At 39.9% G+C, this 21,129-nt stretch overlaps 1 protein-coding gene across 1 annotated transcript in view; it reads left to right on the top strand.

The window, feature by feature from the left end:
* Positions 1 to 18,775, top strand: part of Vsig1 (V-set and immunoglobulin domain containing 1) — a 31,964-nt gene extending 13,189 nt beyond the window's left edge. Inside the window, exons 3-7 of the mRNA XM_042690063.1 lie at positions 4,303 to 4,501; positions 12,922 to 13,077; positions 14,274 to 14,393; positions 15,567 to 15,708; positions 17,090 to 18,775. Coding sequence (XP_042545997.1) covers positions 4,303 to 4,501; positions 12,922 to 13,077; positions 14,274 to 14,393; positions 15,567 to 15,708; positions 17,090 to 17,447 — 975 coding nt within the window. The 3' untranslated portion in view covers positions 17,448 to 18,775. The remainder of the gene's footprint in view (positions 1 to 4,302; positions 4,502 to 12,921; positions 13,078 to 14,273; positions 14,394 to 15,566; positions 15,709 to 17,089) is intronic.
* The last annotated feature ends 2,354 nt before the right edge of the window (positions 18,776 to 21,129 follow it).

The following is a 21,129-nucleotide window of genomic DNA, read 5'->3' as shown; positions in this document are numbered from 1 at the left end:
CACCAAGCCTCTAGTTGGGAGCAGTGGCAGAAAGCTGAGGAAACAATGTTTTAGGAAAAATCTGGCTCCCAGCTGCACAGCCTTGTGTGACTAGGAACTTGGCATGGTAGGAGGGAAGAGGCTGCTCTGCAAAAGAGCCTGGGAGCCTGCAGTGCAGCTGGCAAGTGTCAGGAGCATCATGTGGTAAACCTGCTCAGCATGGGGAGAATCAGGCAATTAACAGGAGGATGGTCAGAATAAAACAGGGGATGGAAGGGCCCCAAATAGAAGGAATGCTATCCTCATTGTCTCAGGACCAAGAATGCTCTCTTAACATGTTCTGTGGAAATAAGGAGACCTGGAGACCTGGAATCCAGGTCTCATCAATTTTCCAAGGTCAATTGTTTGGCCTTGGGAAAAATCACTTCCTCATTGGGGCCTCATTGTCCTTCTCTGTGGTAGACAAGAATGAATCAGTTTTCAAATTGGAAACCTCTTGGTTGGATTTGGCCAGTGGATGCATTTTGGTTGGCCAGCCTAGCATTTTGTTTATTTCCCTGGGTTGGACTGGCTCCAGATCACCATGGTTCCCACTACCACTTAGGAAGCTATCACTCCTCACTAATCCTTCTCAGCCATTTCCCATATTTCTAATATCCATCTGATTTCAGAAGGCTCCTTAACCCTAGAAATCCTGAACTATAAAATGATTGTGAAGAGACTCTTATAATTAATGTGCTTTTGTGACTCTACTCATCAGCCTCTAACATTACCAAGAGGGTGGCAGAGAGAGCATTGGGAGTAAACAGGGGTAAGTGTGTGTGTGTAGGGGGGATTAAGTACTTCTTAAGGGAAGATTTGCATGGATTTTCTTAAAGCAGCACTGTACTCATCTCAACTTGTGATATAGCCTATTGAACATCTCAACTTTTCCTGGCCTTTACTCTCTTTGATCTCTACATTGACATGATTGTTTTTGAAAAGTATATACACTATCTATTATAGATTGGACCGTAGCCATTGTTCAGTTTTGAATTTTTAAGAATTATTATTTTGTGTGAAATGGAACCCAGTTGGAGTCCTTCCTCTGTAACTTGATAAGCAGTTTCAGGGAAATAGTTCTGTGTTGCTTTTTTCTTTTTCTTTTCTTATTTTTTTGGGGGGGGGTCCTGTCGTGGACCTGAACTCTGGGCTTGGGCGCTGTCCCTCAGCTCTTCAGCTCAAGGCTAGCGCTCTACCACTTGAGCCACAGCACCACTTCTGGCTTTTTTCTTTTTGCTTATGTGGTGCTGAGGAATCGAACCCAGGGCCTCATGCATGCAAGGCAAGCACTCTATCACTGAGCCACCTTCCCAGCCCTGTGTTGTTTTTTTCTTTACAAGGACAGTACAACAAAATGAACTTCCCCTAACAGAAATCCCCTCCATTTGGGCTGGGAAGTTGGCTCAGTAGTAGAGCGCTTGCCTTGCATGCCTGAGGGCCTGGGTTCGATTCCTCAGCACCACATAAGCAAAAAGAAAAAAGCCGGAAGTGGTGATGTGGCTCAAGTGGTGGAGCGCTAGCCTTGAGCTGAAGAGCTGAGGGATAACGCCCAGGCCCAGAGTTCAGGCCCCAGGACCGGACCAAAAAGAAAAAAAAGAAATCCCCTCCATTGATGTGTCTGGCTGCTTGTAGCACTGGGGACTTTCCTTCACATAGAGCACTCTGGGAATAAAGCCTTTCTCTTTTATGTTTCCATTGCAATCCTTCTTTACCCTCTTAGTGTCACTTATGAGAAGGAAAATTGATTCAAGTGAAGTGTAGCAAGCAGGGGTAAAAAGTGGTGAAGTTCTTTCCATGGGTAAAGTTATAGGGTCAGAGTCTCACTGCATATTTGTTAATTTTACTTGATTAACTCTTAATAAAGAGATTGTCTTGCATATCATATCCTACTCCTGGTCCAAAACACATTCATTGTCCTTTGATCTTTGTAGAAAAAAGGTCTTTCCATCTGAATCCCCTGGGATTTATGTGGATCTCTGGTATGGCCCATGCATCTTACTGTGATGTCATTAAAAATCAGAATAAAAGAGAGCTAACCTGAGCTTAGCATCAAGTTATCTGACCATTTCTGCTTGTCTCAGACATATACTACTTATTGCAAATAAGGGACCTGTTTCTTTGGGCCTGGCTTACTTCACTTAATATAATTTTTTCCAAGTCTTCCCATTTAACAAATGGGGCAATGTCATTCTTTCTGATGGAGGCATAGAATTCCATTGTATATACATACCATGTTTTCTTGATCCATTCATATACTGAGGGGCATCTGGGTTGGTTCCATATCTTAGCTATGGTAAATAATGCTTCAATAAACATAGTTGTGCTGGTAGCTTTAGTATGGTCTTGTTTGTGATCATTCGGGTAAATGCCCAAAAGTGGGATTGCTGGGTCATAAGGGAGCTCTATGTGAAGTCTTTTGAGGAACCTCCATATTACTTTCCAAAGTGGTTGAACCAGTTTACACTCCTACCAACAATGCAGTCTCATGTAAGCAATACTTATTCATGAAGCCACATTTTTTTGTTCTAGATACATCTCTCTAAAATATATTAAAATTAATAGGTTTGATTTTAGATACCACCTAAAGGCATTTTCATACTTTGGGAAACATTGTTCTGGTTCCTTGTTCATACGTGAAAACTAAAGGTTAGAGAGATTAAATATCTTTGTTTCTTATCACAAAGCAGGTTACCATGGAGGCATGACTAGAGGACACCTGTTACAGTCAGAGACAGAGTTATGGCCAAAACCCAGGTCATTTGACTCCTAGATGAGGTCACTTTCTATCATATCATGCTGTTCTCACAGTTGCCATTAAGATCTAAGGTTCTTTAATGGAGATAGGATTAGAATCCAGAACTTTCTTTCTTTCTTTCTTTCTTTTTTTTTTGGGTCCGGTCGTGGGGCCTGAACTCTGGGCCTGGGCACTGTCCCTCAGCTCTTCAGCTCAAGGCTAGCGCTCTACCACTTGAGCCACAGCGCCACTTCCAGCTTTTTTTCTTTTTGCTTATGTGGTGCTGAGGAATCGAACCCAGGGCCTCAGGCATGCAAGGCAAGCGCTCTACCACTGAGCCACCTTCCCAGCCCAGAATCCAGATCTTTCTTAAGTGTAGTAAATTCTAACAATAATATCAAATGAATATTTATGGCTTCAGATAAGTTATTCAGTCTCTTAGGGTCTAAATTCTCTTATTTGACATGGGGAGAAAGATTGACTAAGGACCTCCTACATTGTTGCTGGGTCATGTTCCTTCCTCACAACACCACTAAGAGAGGATGGCACCTGGTGATTTCACAGAGAAGTTTCTGCTGTGAAACCATATAGTTCAAACAGAATAAATCCAAGTTTGCTTGCCTAAAGAACATATGGGTTTTAACTTTTGGAAAACCAGATGGTCTCAGTAAGTTATATTAATTCGAATAACCAGCTTATAAAATAGTTTAAAAAATGATGAATTGAAGCCGGGCACCGGTGGCTCATGCCTGTAATCCTACCTATGCAGGAGGCAAGACCTGAGGATCGTGGTTCAAAGCCAGCCCAAGGCAGAAAAGTCCATGAAACTCTTATCTCCAATTAACCACCAGAAATCTGGAAGTGGCACTGTGGCTCAAGCGGTAGACCACTCGCCTTGAGCTGAAGAGTGCAGGGACAGTGCCCAGGCCCAGAGTTCAAACCCCATGACCATCACCACCAACAACAAGATGAATTGCCCATTGGACATCTGTGTTCTATATGAAGAGTTTCCCCCATGTAGACTCAAGAGGGAGCATCTTAATCTCCTGACCCAAGTTTAGGAGCTTCTCTCAGCTCTAGTTGTCCCCTCCTGTAGACATTTGAATTTGTCTAGGCAATGCGTTTAGTTCTGATTATTTTCTATCTTTAACTGGCCAATTAAGAAAGTAACACTGGACGAAGAATGAGGTGAGCTGCGTTACACTCCTATCTCAACTATTCATTTTGTGTGCATTTCAAACATTTTTCTGGGCTTCAGTTTGTTCTGTAAAGTGAAGGGAGTAAATTTGAAGGGATTGGCATACCAATCCCTGCCCTGATGACATCACAGAGCTGCCTGGAGGCAAATGAGGTAATGTCTGAGAATAATGGTACAAAAATTAAATGTCCTACTGAATTGAATCTTGGCCTCAGGAAACTGTTTGGTGTGGAGGAAATATACTGCTTCTTATTAAAGGTAATGTGAACAGAAGGAAATTTCAGGTAGCTTATTCTTGTTCTGGATACTCTCCACTTCTCATTTCTGTTATTTTTTTTTTCTGTCTTAGATTTACTATTCTGAAGGTGGACAAGCTTCAGCCATGGGGCGATTTAAAGATCGAATTGTAGGGTCCACTGATCCAGGTAATGCGTCTATTACTATCTCGGATATGCAGGCATCAGACAGTGGAATTTATATCTGCGATGTTAACAACCCACCAGATTTTGTCGGCATAAACCAAGGCATCATCAACGTGACTGTGTTAGGTATGAACATTTTTTTCCTGCCTTCTCCACCCCTCCTTAGAACAGCTTAGAACACTTGAGTGAACTATGCCAAATAAGTCTTTGGGAATAAATATCTTTCGTCTTCTTTTATTATTAGGAAATAGAGACATGTCCTATTTACCTACAAGGTAAATCACTCATGAAACATATAGAAATAATTGCCAAAGCAATAATACTGCCAAAATTACAACAGTAGATGATCTAACTACCAGGTGTCCCTATGTCTGAATGTTACAATGAGATAACCAACCCACTGTCCCAATAAATAATCACTAGTAACTTCTAGGGGGAACTTCCAGTTATAGCCACTTAGCTAGAGGAGCTGTCAATTTGTTTCCTTTACCTACCATTAAGTCATTCTTTCAAATGGAAGCAGGAGGGTACTTAAAAGTGCTAATGCTGGACTAGCCAAAGGGTTCAAGCAGGAAAGTACGGGAGTTCAACTCCCCTAAAATGCTAGTACTATTTAGGAAAGGGGCCCACACCCATTGTTGAGAATTAAGTAATCTGTATATTCATTTTGTAACATTGGGTAAATCATATCTTCTCTTAAAATGAGTTTGGAGCAGTTCCTTTGTTGGGTATTTGTTGAGTGTCTACTTTGTGCCAGGAGAAATAAAATTTGTAATGAGGAAGGTATGGTTTCTGCTTTTGGAGCAGGGGTTCTTCCAATGTCTGAGAAGGAAATGGGGTCTTAGCACCTGTCTGCAGGTCCTGGGGCTGGGAAGTACAAAAAGGAGGGGAAAAGGGCTCAACTTGTATTGACTAACCAGTTCATTAAACATGGTTAGGTTGGGACGACTGATCTAGTTATTATCCTCTCAACCTATGTATTCGCATCACAGAAAAGAGGGAACTAGATCAAATCAGTGACTAGACAGTTGAGTCACTTAGAAAGGCAGGAAAACGATTTATAATTATATTGGCTTGCTACCAAGATGGATGCCCAAAAGGAACTAGCTTGTGTTTACTACGAGGTTTTCCATTGCAGCTACCCACATAGAAGAAGGGACTGGTGCTCAAGAACTAACGTTTAAGGGTGACTTAGAGCCGGGAGCTGGTTGCTCACGCCTGTAATCCTAGCTACTTAAGAGGTTGAGTTCTGAGCACTGCAGTTCAAAGTCAGTCCAGGTAGGAAAGTCCATGAGACTCTTATCTCCAATGAATCACTGGAAAACAGGAAAATACGGAAGTGGCACTGTGGCTTAAGTAGTACAGTGCTTGCCTTGAGCTGAAAAGCTGAGGGACAGCACCCAGGCCCAGAGTTCAAGACCCATGACCAAAAGAAAAAAAAAAGTGAGTTAGAGTCAGGTGCTTGTGGCTCATGCCTACAATCCTAGATATTCAGGAGGCTGGGATCTGAGGATCATGGTTTGAAACCAGCCACAGCAGGGAAGTCCACGAGACTCATCTCCAATTAACCATTAAAAAGCCAGAAGTAGAGGTGTGGCTCCAGTGGTAGAGTACTAGCTTTGAGCACAAAAGCTTAGGGACAGTGCCCAGGCCCTGAGTTCAAGCCCTAGGACTAGCATGCATACACACACACACACACACACACACACACACACACACACATGAGTGGCTTAGTTCAACCCATTGTATTTTATTGTATTGAGTCCTTAGACATTGAGGTGTAATGGCACACATGGGAAATATTACTCCAACACTTCCTGAGAGAGTTTATACTGTAGTTTGGAAGACCAGTCATATACATAAGAACAAAATGATATGGTTTAAATCCCAAAACAACAAGCTCAGAGTAGGCCTTATTCTGTGCTCAATGACTTCATGCAAATCAGTCTACCATTCTTTGGCTAGATGGATTGTAATTGCTACCCTTGTCTTTTTTTTCTAAATATAATCCAAAACAAGACATTAATCATATTCAGAAAACAAATGAAAATCCAATTTTGGCATATCATTTCATAAGGATATCATGTGAAGTAATCTGAAAATAATATTCTCATAGCAAGTTTGTACTATTCATATTTATCCTATGTTTCATAGTTTATAAATTTTGGCAATATATACACATAATTCAAAACTGGAAATACTTCATAAAAGGATGCAAATCTTTCTCCTATCCTTACTAATATTTAACATACTTCCTGGCTCATATTTATTTTACTATTTAAAACATGTCTATATATCTTTCCACTTTACAGTTTAAAACCTGTATTCATTTTTTCTTTTTATGGTATTATTCCAAAATCTGTACAACATTCTGGAAATTCTCTCCTTCGTTGTTATTGCTTCTCCTCCTCATTTTTTTAAATGGTGGGTCTTCTGCATGCCAGGCAAAAGTTCTACTACTGAGCTGCATCTCCAGTCCTTTGTCTTCTTTCCTGGTTTGTTATGAGGATCAAATAAAATATTGAAGACTCAAGAACCTTACATTTTCAAATCCGTTGAAGCATTAAATCCTCTATTTTCTGTTGTTCCCTGGCTCCAGGATGTTTTGAGCAGAAGTGATCTAAACACAGATGGTTTTGGAATAGCCCTGAAATTAAGCTAGACAAAAAGGTTAATGTTCTTGTTAGTGATGTAGCTCAGTGGTAGAACACTTGGCTAGCATGTGCAAGACCCTTCCAAAAAATAATAAAGGCCAATGTTCTTAAATTTCAATTTCTGAGTATTCCAAATTGATTTCCATAAGAACTCAAGATTCACTTTCTTTCTGACTTATTCTTTCCCATGAGTCTTTGGGTCAGTGGTCAGACCTGACTGGACTGTATATGGCCTTAGCTTAGGCAGCCAGGATCCAAACTACATAAGGAGGCTGGAGTCTGTGATTTCCTTTCTCAAGAACTCAAAGATTTGGCTGGGCACTGGTGGCTCATTCCAATAATTCTAGCTACTTAGGAGGCTGGTATCTGAGGATTATAGTTTGAAACCAGCCCAGGCAGAAAAGTCTGTGAGATTTTTATTACCAATTAACCACTAAAAAGCCAGAGGTGGAACCGTGCGTGCACATGCACATGTACATACACACACACACATACACACACACACAAACTCTTAAGAATTCCATCTTTATTAATTTTCCAAAGAACAAATACATTTTGTAAATTTAGACTCTTTTGGAAATTATGAGACTGCTAATTTTCTGTTGGTCCCTGGCTCCAGGATGTTTTGAGCAGAACCATTCTAAACAGAGAAGGATTTGGAATAGCCCTGAAATTAAGCTAGACAAAAAGATTAATGTTCTTGTTGGTGATGTAGCTCACTGGTAAAGCACTTGGCTAGCATGTGCAAGGTTGTTAAATTCCATTGCATTAGGAGTACCAGCTTGCCTTGACTGGAAATGGGATAAGGTGCAGAATTATGTGAGAAATAAGAAAGACCAATTGTGAGCAGAGAGAGGTATTGCTGTTGCCTTAGAGATGAGTTTTCTTAGCAATACGTCTTTCAGAGACTTTTCATTACTCGGCAATGAACATGGATTCCATGTGCATTCATGAATTCATTCAACAAAGCATGAGCTCATGTTGGTTTCCATGATAAACAATAGAGATGGGAGGATGTAAAAGACAGGCTCCACCCTCCAAAAGTTCAATCAAGTGACAGGGACAGATAATATAAAATACAAGCTTTCAGTGGGAGGTATGGAAGAAGAGCTATTAGGACCCAGGGGAATGGCTACAGAAGGGAAAGCAGAGAAGGTTTATCAAGGAAAGTGGTTTTGTGCTGGCTGAGGCTATTGATGAATGTGTGAGAGTATGTCAGGAAGAGTAGGGCTTGGGAGACAGGACACAATTTTGGTGACGGAAACAGCAGTGAGTAAAGAGCCAGGTAAGGTTTGGATGGCCATTTATTTGAGAGATTTCCATTACTTATGACATCCTTGGAAAAAATCAATCTCTGAAAAATATCCAGATTGAGTTTGACTATTTATTTTGTGAGCATTTGAAATGTGCATCATTTTCTTTCTGCAGCTTGGCACATGAAAATAAAATGATTAATTTAGAGAAGGTTTGAGAACACATGGAAGCATTTTCACTTAGTTCCAGATCTGAGCTTGCCTCCCACCTCATTTTTGTTGAAAGCAATAAAGTTAAAGGGAGATCAATGGCTTTGCCAGTAAAACATCTAAGTTTTACTGGGAACTTTAACTGCATGAAATGTCAGTTCAGTTCTGATTCAGTACTTTTGGAATACATATATAGTTTTGAGGTTTGGATCAAAGTGATTCAATTAGTGTTTTGTTAATGAAAAATAAGAGAAGAAAAATGTGTTTATCATCCAAAAGCCTACATAGGTTTGAAATGAAAACAAATTTCTAGGCTACTGTCCATAATTTAGTTCAAGACATAGTGTCTGATTTTTATGATAAAACACTCACATTTAATTTTCTATTCAAAATTGCATTCTGCCATAAAGGCTATAAAATCCCTGTCTCTAAAATAAGGCAGTATCTGAATCTAATAACAGCTGCAGTGGACTCCTAGTTAAATAGCGTAGTTTAGGATAGGCAAATCAAGTTGTATCCATATGAGAAAGTCATTGTCAAACAACAGAGAGTCACAAGCAAAATAGAAAAATGCTTTAATGCTTAATTTTAAGATAGAGATCATTGTATGTTTCAGAGAGCTATAGCTATATGCACGCTTTCTTTCTTTCTTTTTTTTTTTTATTGTGAAAATATCATACAGAGGGCTTACAATTACATAAGCAAGGTAATGAGTATATTTCTTATCAAGCATTCTTGCCTCCTCCTCCGTTTCCCATTCCCATCCCTTCTCATCACCCCCATCACCCTATCCCCCCACCCCCCATTCCCCCACCCCGCGCCAAAGTTGTAGAGTTTGTTTTTCGACATAACATCTTGTACATCTCATTGGTGCAATAGGTCCACCTGTATCCCTATTTAAATGATTTGTTTTTTCCCTTCCACTCCACAAATTATACCAACATCAAATACAGTGAAAAAAGGGGTTATACTGTGGGGGAGGGACATACAAAGCAACAAAGAAATCATCTTATAAATACGTTAGAAACAATAGCCAGAAAGAAAAACCATTTGAGTCCTTATCTTGGGGTTCATTTCACCTAACATCGACTTATCTGACCGTTCTGCTTGTCTCAGACATATATTATTATTGCAAATAAGGGAAACCATGGGACCTGTTTCTTTGGGCCTGGCTTACTTCACTTAATATAATTTTTTCCAAGTCTTCCCATTTCCTAACAAATGGGGCAATGTCATTCTTTCTGATGGAGGCATAGAATTCCATTGTGTATATATACCACATTTTCTTGATCCATTTATCTACTGAGGGGCCTCTGGGTTGGATCCATATCTTAGCTATGGCAAATAACGCTGCAATAAACATAGTTGTGCTGGTAGCTTTAGTATGGTCTTGTTTGGGTAAATGCCCAAAAGTGGGATTGCTGGGTCATAGGGGAGCTCTATGTGAAGTCTTTTGAGGAACCTCTATACTACTTTCCAAAGTGGTTGAACAAGTTTACAGTCCCACCAACAATGCAGTAGGGTTCCCTTCTGTCCACATCCCCTCCAGCATCTGTTGTTATTAGAGTTCTTGATTATAGCCATTCTAAATGGGATGAGGTGGTATCTCAGTGGTGTTTTGATTTGCATTTCTTTTATGACTAGGGAGGTTGAGCATTTCTTCATGTGTCTTTTGACCATCCTTCTTTCCTCTTCAGAGAAGTTTCTCTTTAAGTCTTTAGCCCACTTATTTATTGGGCCGTTGTTTTTTTGAAGATTTGTTGTTGTGAAATTTAATTTTTTGAGTTCCAGGTATATTTTAGGCATGAAACCCTTGTCGCTTGTATGGCTAGTGAATATCTTCTCCCAATCTGTAGACTTTCTATTGATCTTTCTAGCTATGTCCTTTACCATGCAGAAGCTCTGCAATTTCATTCAATCCCATTTGTCTAACCTTTCAGCCTGTGCCAAGGAGACCTAGGGTTTCTCCTATTCTGTCCTGTAATATTTTCTTTTTCTTTTTCTTTTTTTTGATGGTTGTGGAGCTTCAACTCTGGACCTGGGCACTGCCCCTCAGCTCTTCAGCTCAAGCCTAGTGCTCTACCACTTGAGCCACAGCACCACTTCTGGATTTTTCTGCTTATGTGGTGCTGAGGAATCAAACCCAGGGCCTCATGCATGCAATGCAAGCACTCTACCACTGAGCCACCTTCCCAGCCCTCCTGTATATTTTCAGGGTGTCTGCTTTGACTCCCAGCTCTTTGATCAATTTGGAGTTCATTCGGGTGCAGGGTGGTATATAAGGATCTAGCTTTAGTTTTCTACAAGTGACTGACCAATTTTATGCATGCTTTCTTACTAACAACTTTGACATGGCTGAGGAGAGCAAAAGTCCATGGAAGATTAACTTTAGTAGCAGGATTAGATTTGTCCATGGCGAAGAGCAATTCCAAGTGCAAGGATAGTTTTTAAATGTAATCTCTAGATATGCCAGAGTCTAGATAATCACTTATTCACTTTGTGCAGATGAGCCAACTGAGGTTTAAGTTAGGTAACTTGTCTAGACACATCCAAGATAAAGTTGCAGAGCTAGTATTCTGTGTGTGTCCAGAACTGAGCTCATTATTGTGTTCCAGGGAAAAACTGGACGGTTGAGTGGTTAGAAGCATTTAAGGTATGACTTAAAGCATCTCAACCTTTGGTGAGTTTTACATTCAAATTAAGGTCATAAAGCTAGGTGCTGGTGGCTCACACCTATAATCCTAGCTACTCAGAAGGCTGAGATCAGGAGGATCAAAAATCAAAGCCAGTTCTGGCAGAAAAGACTGAGAGACTCCATCGCCAAAATCACCAGCAAAAAGCAAGGCTGTTGGTATGACTCAAATGGTAGAGCACCAGCCTAGCAATCCAGAATACCAAGCATGAGACTCTAAATTCAAACCTCAGTACTAGCAGAAAGAAAATGGAAGGAAGGAAGGAGCAAAGGAATGAAGGAAGGAAGGAACAAAGGAAGGAAGGAGACAAAAAAGGAAAGGAGGAAAGAAAGAAGGAGGGCAGATAGAAAGAATAGAAAGATAAAGAAAGAAAGAAAATGAGGATGAATTAGAATATATAGAACTTGAAATCATTGTTTGTGTATGTGTGATTAAGGATAGAATAAAGCAATACAAAGTAAAGAGAAAGGGGTGCTCCTGATGCCCAGCTCCTTTTAGAACTTCTCTGCTCCTTTCTCCTAATCACCCCTTCCCCTGAAACTTGCTCCTCTACCTGCATTCTTTATCAAAGATGAATGCATGATCATGAGCTTTACTGTCCAATCAGAAGTCTGGGAATCACCTTGCATTCATCCCTCTTCTTCATCCTCCATATCCAGTTGGTTAACAAATCCTGTGGCACACATATTTTCTTTTTGACATTACTGATGTTTGAACTCAAGCCCTCTTGGTCCACTCACTGGCTTTTTTGGCTCATGCTCTACCACTCTTCGTATCTCCAGCTGAGCTTTTTTTATTTTAGAGAGGGAGTGTTGAGGACTTTTCTGTTAGGGCAGGCTTGAAACCATGATTCTTTGGATCTCAGCCTCAGGATTACAGGTGTGATTCACTGGAGCCTAGCTGCACTCTACTTTGTTAATACTTCTCAAATCTGCCTCCTCCTTTTCCTTGATTCAGGCACCCCTAGTGTCACAGAGATCAATGTAAAATGTTAAAATGACCATCCTCACTACCCTGTTTAAACTCCTTCCATGGTTACCTTGTTCTTGTATAAAATACATAGACTACAAGCCTTCTAAGATAGGCCTCCTACCAGTGTCTAAACCCATCTATTATCTTTCTTCTATCCAAATTTAGATCTGGGCTAACATTAAATCCCCAAATCCCCAGTGTCTAGTTCCGTGCAGGATGAATAATGGCTTGAGTATTGATGCGAGTCACAGGCAAATTCTAGTCCTTTAGCTCTCCTTTGTCACCCATCAATGAATAAATAGAAAAAAAAACATGTAAAGGAATGGAAAAACACAGTACCAATGAAATATTTTTAACCAAGTATAAAAATGAAATTATTCCAAAGTATTTAAGGGGTTCTATTTTCATTGGGAATTGGTTTTAAAGTATGAACTATGCTCAAAGTCATTTAATGTTTGCTTACATTTGGCTGTTTTAATAAAAGCATATTTTAGGACACAATGCAGAAATTTACTGCTATAAATCTAGGCAAGAGGCAGACAGAGGAGACAGAGAGACACTATTTGAATTTAAATGGCCTACTGACTAGTAGGTCCTGGTTCTGAAGTGCTCTACTCCCATCTGGTGGTACATCCAGAAAACTGTCCAAATATATTTTTTTGAGATTTAAAAATAGACATATATTTTGTAAAATGAAATGACTACAATTATTACAGGTTGTCATTCATTCTGCATGAGTTTTACTCTTTGTCATTGCTTTACAGTCAAACCATCTAAGCCCTTTTGTAGTGTCCAAGGAAGACCAGAAAGAGGTCAACCTATTTCCCTGAGTTGCCATTCTGAGATTGGATCACCATCTCCTACGTACTACTGGAACAAGCTTGAGGGAAAAAACATCATGTCAGTGAAAGAAAGCTCTAGTAAGTGTTATCTTTGGCAGTGCATGGTAAGGCCTGGGCAGTGGGGTTGGCTGACTGCATGTGTGTGTGGATGGCTGCCTGTCCTTAGTGTCTAATATTCTTTTCTTGGTAGGGGAAGAGTTTATTTATTTATTTTTTGGTTGTGGGGCTTGAACTCTGGGTCTGGGCACTGTCCCTGAACTCTTTTTTTGGGGGGGGGGTCCGGTCGTGGGGCCTGAACTCTGTGCCTGGGCGCTGTCCCTCAGCTCTTCAGCTCAAGGCTAGCACTCTACCACTTGAGCCACAGCACCACTTCCAGCTTTTTTCTTTTTGCTTATGTGGTGCTGAGGAATCGAACCCAGGGCCTCATGCATGCAAGGCAAGCGCTCTACCACTGAGCCATCTTCCCAGCTCCCTAAGAAATTGTTTCTATAAACAATAGCAAGAGGTGGAAAGTTAAAGGAGAGAGTGATGGGTTGTATATTATTGAATTACATTATCTGCATATATGAAAACAGAATGAAGCTCATTAAATTATTATTTTTTGGGGGGGGGGGTCCGGTCATGGGGCCTGAACTCTGGGTCTGGGCGCTGTCCCTCAGCTCTTCAGCTCAAGGCTAGCGCTCTACCACTTGAGCTACAGCACCACTTCCGGCTTTCTTCTTTTTGCTTATGTGGTGTTAAGGAATCGAACCCAGAGCCTCATGCATGCAAGGCAAGTGCTCTACCACCGAGCCACCTTCCCAGCCCTGTCCCTGGACTCTTCAGCTCAAGCTGAGCATTCTACCAGTTTAGGCACAGCACCACTGCCGGTTTTGGGGTGGTTTATTGGAGACAAGAGTCTCACGGACTTTCTTGCCTAGGCTGGCTTTGAATTGTGATCCTCAGATCTCAGCCTCCTGAGTAATTAGGATTACAGGCATGAGCCACCAGCGCCTGTCTAAGAGATTTTAAAAAAATTGCCTGCCAACATGATGATTTGCTATGTGTGCTCCCCAATGATTAGAATCCAGCTGACAATGAATCCAGGTGAGTATGGTGGAAACAGGCATGGCCCTAGAGGGGCTACTAGCTCTTACTAACAGAGCTCTAGTTGGACCCTGGATATCTCCAGAAAGGGAGCCATTGTGAGGAAGTCCGTGGGCACTGGATGGTGTGATACTCTAACATGACTGGTACCCAATACAACATTAAATTCTATTTTCTGGTTTTGATAGGCTCAGCCAATGGGATTTTGGTTATTGGAAATCTGACCAATTATAAGCAAGGTTATTACCAGTGCATTGCCATCAACAGCCTGGGCAATAGTTCCTGTGAAATTGATCTAACCTCTTCACGTGAGTTGACCTTGTGGCTTTTACTGTTTCTCTTTTTGACTAGGCCTGTCAGCCAAGCACATTAATTAGAATATTTGGTTAGTCTTTCTTGCCTCTCCAGATGCTTGAGTACCTTATTAATAGAGTAATAGGAGGTATACCATTATATTTCACGCTTGTATTCTATTAGTATGTTCCCTAAATCCTTTAGAAAATGCAATTTGTTCTCTAGGGAGTAGATACTAATATATGATAAGACAATAGTCATATCAGGCTAGATTTCTCTTTAGGATGCTGTTTATAAACCCAGGTGACTTTTTTATACATACAGTTGACAGACTTTTCAGTTCTTAAATACTCTGTTAGGACTGGGTGCTGGTGGCTCAGGCTTTTAATCCTAGCTACTCAGAGGCTGAGAACTGTGGATCGGATCACAGTTCAAAGCCAGCCCATGCAGGCAAGTCCAGTGAGACTCTTATCTCTAATCACCAGAAAACCAGAAGTGGTACTATGGCTTAAAGTGGTAGAGCGCTAGCTTTGAGCTAAAGAGCTCAGGGACCATGCCCAGGCCCTGAGTTCAAGCCACACAACCACAAAAATAATACTCTGTTAGAATTTGCCAATAATAATGACAATAACAACAAAATCAACAACAAAACAGCATCAATATTCTCAGCTGAATCTGGTGGCTTATGCCTATAATTCTAGCACTCAAGTCACAAAGGCAGGAGGATCATGAGTTTAAGGCCAGCTTGGTTATGTAGTGACTTTCCAGGCCAGTTTGAACAACAGTGACAAACTGATTCAAAAAAACAAAAAGAGCAGGGCACCAATGGCTTATACTTGTAATCCTAGCTACTCAGGAAGCTGAGATCTGAGGATCATGGTTCAAAGCCACCTTGGGCAGGAAAGCCTATGAGACTTACCTCCAAATCTCAGTTTGAAAGCAACTTGGCTTTGACCATAGTTGCATGTGTCAGTGTTAGTGGTTATGTCGCACAGTTAACATACATATCTTTCTTCATCCACTGTGAATCTCACTGGTAGAAATCTAGGGGTTCCTATTCCCCCTGCTATTCCCCACATCACTCCCCTGCTATGTGAATGTTCCAAATATTCTCCCTCATGCATCAGTATACATGTAGGATATGACAATATGTTCTACTTTACTAACTGGCTGCTTTGGTCCTCCAGATCCAGAAGCTGGAATCATCATTGGAGCCTTGGTTGGTGCCCTGGTAGGTGCAGCCATTATTATCTTTGCCGTGTACTTTGCAAAAAGCAAGGCAAAGGCAAAGCAAAGGAAGAGGGATTCCAGCACCACCACAGAACTGGAGTAAGTCCTTTACTTCAATTCACACATCATTTTGAGAGTGAAAAAATTTCTTAGGTATATTTCTTTAGTCAGAAATACCTCAATATTTCTTTTAGCATAAGATATTCAAATGTTTTTCTGGTCTCTCACTGGATTTATTCAAAGAATGATGTTGGCTACCATTTACTAAATCTATTGTGCCAGATTCTTCTGTAAGCACTTCATATTTATCAACTCATTTAATCATCACAACAATACTTTTAGATTCCCCCACAGTTTTATGATATAATGTTAACATACAGCAATAAAAGTAATTTTGAATATTTTTATGGAACTAGAGGCCCAAAGTGATAGAGTTCACAAAAATCAGAATGTGTCTAGGCCCACAGCCTATGTTCTAATCACTCTCCTGTTTCTTGTGTAGTGTAGGCCATATACATTCATTTGTCAATGCTTCCATCTACAACATTAAGATTCCATTCCACTCCATTCAAAATGTCTATCATCAGAATACAAACAACAGCAAATGCTAGCTTGGATGATGGGGAAAAGGAAGCCTATCAAACTGCTGATGGTAATGTAAACTAGTGTAACCACCAAGGAAGGCAGTTAGGATATTCCTCAAAAAACATAGAACTACCTTATGATTCAGTGATACCACTCTTGGGCATTTCTCCAAAAGATTATAAGCCAGGATGCAATAAAGACTTTTGCACACACATGTTCATTGCTCCATTATTCACAATAGCTATGTTATGGAAATAGCCCAGATGCCGTATAGTAGATGAGTGGATTAATAAAATGTCACACACACACACACACACACACACACACACACACACACACACACACACACACACACACACACACAATGTAATTTTACTAATCTATCAGAAAGAATAATGAGAATAATCAGAAAAATCAGAGAATAATCAGAAAGAATAATCAGAAAGAATAAATAACATGGTTCTGGATGGAAGAACATGGAAAAATTATGTTAAGTGAATGAAGTAAGTTTGAGAGAGACAAAAGGCTCATGTTTCTCTCATACATAGGAGTTTGATCTAAGTTATAAACGTATATGAAAACATATACAGGTTCATGGGTATACACACACACACACACACACACACACACACAAACACAAACACTAACATTTTGACCAAGGTATGGTATATGCAGGGGGGTATTGCAATGGTGTAACTCTTTTGAACAACTAACACAGTTTAACAAAGTGAATATGAGGAAGCTCAAATATGTGTTGTATAGGGAAGGTTAAGGGATGAGAGGGCAGATGAATGGAGAGAGGAATGGTGGGTAAATTCAGTCATAATATTCAATGTATGTATGTGAGAATGAAGTTAGCGTTTTCTTGTTCTTGTCTGGGTCTGCTTTCTTGTAGGCCAATGACAAACATAAACCAAACCAGAGAGGTTGAAGGAATGCCAACTGAAGACGCTGCCAAGATAGAAGCATCTCTGCCACCCTCCATTCATGTGGTTGACCCTAATACTGTCCTGGAACCAATTTCTGAGCCTAAATCACAGCTGGATGCCATCCCTGATCCTTTCCTAGGGCCAGAGCCTATGTCAGAGGTTGAGATTCAGGTAGAGCCAGTGCCTGAGTCCGAGCCTGTGGCAGAGGCAGAGCCTGTGGCAGAGGCAGAGGCAGAGGCAGAGGCAGAGGCAGAGGCAGAGCCAGAGCCTGAGGTTACAGTTGAACCCCAGGGTGATGAGGAAAAGGAAATGGTTAAGATATAACTTGACCCCTATATGCAGAATTATCACCAAGGATCCCATTACTGGTGTTTGGAATTCAGTTGACCTAATGAGCTTCCATCCCCTCCTTCAATTCTGACTAACCCTCTTCTAACAAGGTGCTCGGGCTTAACATAAATCCAAAACAAATGGGTTAATGCTCACTGCTAACTAAATGCGAGGGTTCCTGCATTATCAGAACAGAATACTAAAGAATGTAGGGTAAGTGATTCCTAACTCAGTTAAAAGGCTTTTGCAACAACTCTAGTTATATTGCAGAAAATCTTATTTTCTATTTGTTTTTCCTCTACTCGTCATTATGGTCACTTACACATGTAGCAAATTGACATAAACTCTATAGCATTTCTAGGATAAGTTGTCAGGCCTCTCTGTTCACTTTTATATTTTCCACTAAGAAAACAGTTCAATAGCATTAGTTCATAGATTAGGGAAAAAATTTCTCCAAAACAACAGAGAAGAAAATATAAGGGTATGTATTATTTGGAACATAACTTTGAGGTCAAGCTTTTCAATTTATCATGTTAAATTTCCCAAAAGTTACTCTGGTGTCAAAGTGTTATGTTTTGATTACAACTCAGTTGTTTTAAATAGTAAAGAGTGATTTATTAGCAAAGCAAAAGTATCTCTCAGTGAGCGAGGGAGGCAACTGGATAAGGACATTGTATGGAAACTGTCAGGACTTTGGATCTTTTCAATAGGGTTGGGTTACTGGGTAGTGTGAAACTGAGTATCTCCTCTTGTGGTGTCTTTTCACATGGTTCATCCAATGTACAATGGTTGTCCATTTGTGCAAAAGCACTTGATTCTCTTTGCTCTTCACAGTTCATTTTGACATGGGGAGAGGGCTCTATAAGTATGATAAAGAATTATTATGCACTGGTCCAGAACATGGGCCATCTGGGGGCAACTCAATTCTTAGATACCAAATAAAATATAGGCAAACAATTTTAAATGTAATCTTCCTTTGGTAAATATAAAGTGTTTGTATGATAGATGGATGTGCTATTTAGCTTTGAATAAGCCAAGTTGTACTACCATAGTGTCTGATGCTAAGGGGCAGATTAAGAAGAGTGTTAATAAATAAATGATTAGATGGCTTTTAGATAATTTCAACTAATTCTTCAAGTAATCTCTTTTACTGTTCATATAGCCTGCATGAATAAGATGCATAGCATTCTTGTATAAATGCTAAATATTACCTAAAATGCATTAATCTCAGTTTTTATCTGCTGAAAAGCATTTTCATATTTGACTAATATCCTACCTAGGAGAAATTTATAAGTAGACTTACTCTTTTACTTATGTAACCAATCATACATCTTAAGGCTCAATAAAAATGCATTTTAATGACTCCTAAGATAAAATCTTTTAACAAACTTTATCAACATGTAATTTATGCAGTATAAAGTGTACCCACTTTAAGTGTACAATTTAAAGTTTTGACAGTTTTGCACACCCATGAAGCCAACATATTCATCTAGACATAAACCATATCCATCAGCCTGAAATGAGCCTCTGTAAAATCTCATTGTGTCATGGACCTAGACAACCACCAATATGTTCTCCATCACTAGAAATTAGTTTTGCCTTTCCCTGGCATTTATTCTTTTTTTTCTTTTCTTTTTTGGTACTGGGGATCGAACCCAGGACGTTGCACTTGCTAGGCAAGCGCTTTGCCACTGAGCTACATTCCAGCCCCCTGGCATTTATTCTAATGGGACATAGAGTATTATACTTTCTGTCTTTTCCTTCTGTGCTAGATGCTTTTCAAAGAAGATAATGAACCTCTAACATATCACATACAGTTTTTCATGTAGAGAATTTTTTCTATAGATCATATTTATATGGCACTTGAGATACTCTTTGTAGGTTCTAAGGTGAATGGAAATTAATGTTAATTACATGTCCAAGCAAGCTTTTACTTTGGTATTTTTCTCTGGTGTGTTAAATTTCTGCCAAACTCAGGGATTTTTGAAGCATTCATTCAGAGATGAAATACTATGATAATATAGTGTCTGATGGCTACAGGAAACAAAATGAAAAGGGTCTTAACAATGACCTAATACTTTGAGATTGAAAATTAAAGCCCATTAGTAAAAAAATCTCAATTACTAAAATGCCCAAGTAGCTGAAATTCATTTTCCCTTCCACTTTTATGATGGAGGAATGTCACAAGAAAATGCAGTGACATGATAAAGTCATTAAACATATCCCCCAAATTCTGGTGTGTCAGTGCTGGAAAGAAGGCTCTACTAGAGCTTTAAAGAGTACTGACCTTCCTTATTAACACTATCTTGTTCAAAATACTGTGGGATAGTGGGATCAATACTTAGCTATTGAGGTCGCAGATCACTCTGAGAATCTGTTGAAAACGCTGGATCTCCTCACCATTTAAAAATGCCTTATACATAAATTAGTGTCACATACAGTTTTAGATGATTTATATACTTCTTGAACCCAAGATTAAGAATAATGACCTAGCTATGTGCTGGTGGCTCATGCCTGTAATCCTAGAAACTCAAGAAGTTGAAATTAGAGGATAAAGGTTTGAAGCCAGTCTGAGCTGGAAAGTCCATGAGACTCTTATCTCCAATCAACTAGTAAAAACCCAGAAGTAGAAAGGTGGCTCCAGTAATAGAGCACCAGCCTTGAATGAAGAAAGCAAAGGGATAGCACCCAGGGCCTGAGTTCAAGATCCCATTACTAGGAAAAAAAGAATAGTGACTTAGGTTAAAACACAGAAGACACATTTACAAATTTGTGGATGACTTGCTCCTTATGTGGCAGAGGCGGGTGGGGAGTTATAACAGATCATTGGTAGCTTGAGAGCTAAGCTGAAATCCACATAATGTATTCCACATAATGATTCTGTGGATTGGAAGGAATGGGCGTCTGGATTTTAAAATATAGAGTATGTTTTCCTAGGTGGACAAGGTTGGGAAACAAGTATGTTAATATGAAGTGGTGCCTTTGGATTGTTCCTTTTAGTTCCCTTCCTGGCATTTGTCGTAACTTATTCACCTCGCCATGTACACAGGATTCTCCCACTATTATTAGCCTATTGACATATTCAGGTCTTCATTTCTCAGGCAAGAAGCTTACCTGACAAGGATTAAAAGTATCAGTTCTCAAAATGTTTATGTAGTCAATCTTAAATTTCATGTTTTCAAAAGTTATTTTAATTACTGGTCATTAGGTTTAATGCAAGTTTGTGAGCTCACCTGGATCACTTCAGGGAATGTTTTTAGCATAAAATTCAAATTAAAAAATAGTCACTTAGACTTCATTAGATGTCTTGACTAAGAATCATTTAAGAAGCTTCTCTAAATTTTTTTTTTTTTGGTCCGGTTGTGGGGCCTGAACTCTGGGCCTGGGCGCTGTCCCTCAGCTCTTCAGCTCAAGGCTAGAGCTCTACCACTTGAGCCACAGTGTCACTTCCGGCTTTTTTCTTTTTGCTTATGTGGTGCCGAGGAATCAAACCTAGGGCCTCATGCATGCAAGGCAAGCGCTCTACCACTGAGCCACCTTCCCAGCCCAGCTTCTCTAAATTGAGCTCAAATTTACTTACTAATTTCCTGTTGTTCTTTTTTTTAATTGTGAAAATACTGTACAGAGGGGTTACAATTACATGGGCAAGATAATGAGTACATTTCTTATCAAACAT

Source organism: Dipodomys spectabilis, unplaced genomic scaffold (assembly GCF_019054845.1).
Source record: "Dipodomys spectabilis isolate Male_0828 unplaced genomic scaffold, ASM1905484v1 ptg000132l, whole genome shotgun sequence".
In the NCBI taxonomy this organism is placed as follows: domain Eukaryota; kingdom Metazoa; phylum Chordata; class Mammalia; order Rodentia; family Heteromyidae; genus Dipodomys; species Dipodomys spectabilis.
Note: the sequence above shows the minus strand (reverse complement) of the source record. Positions and strands in the feature narration are given on the sequence as shown.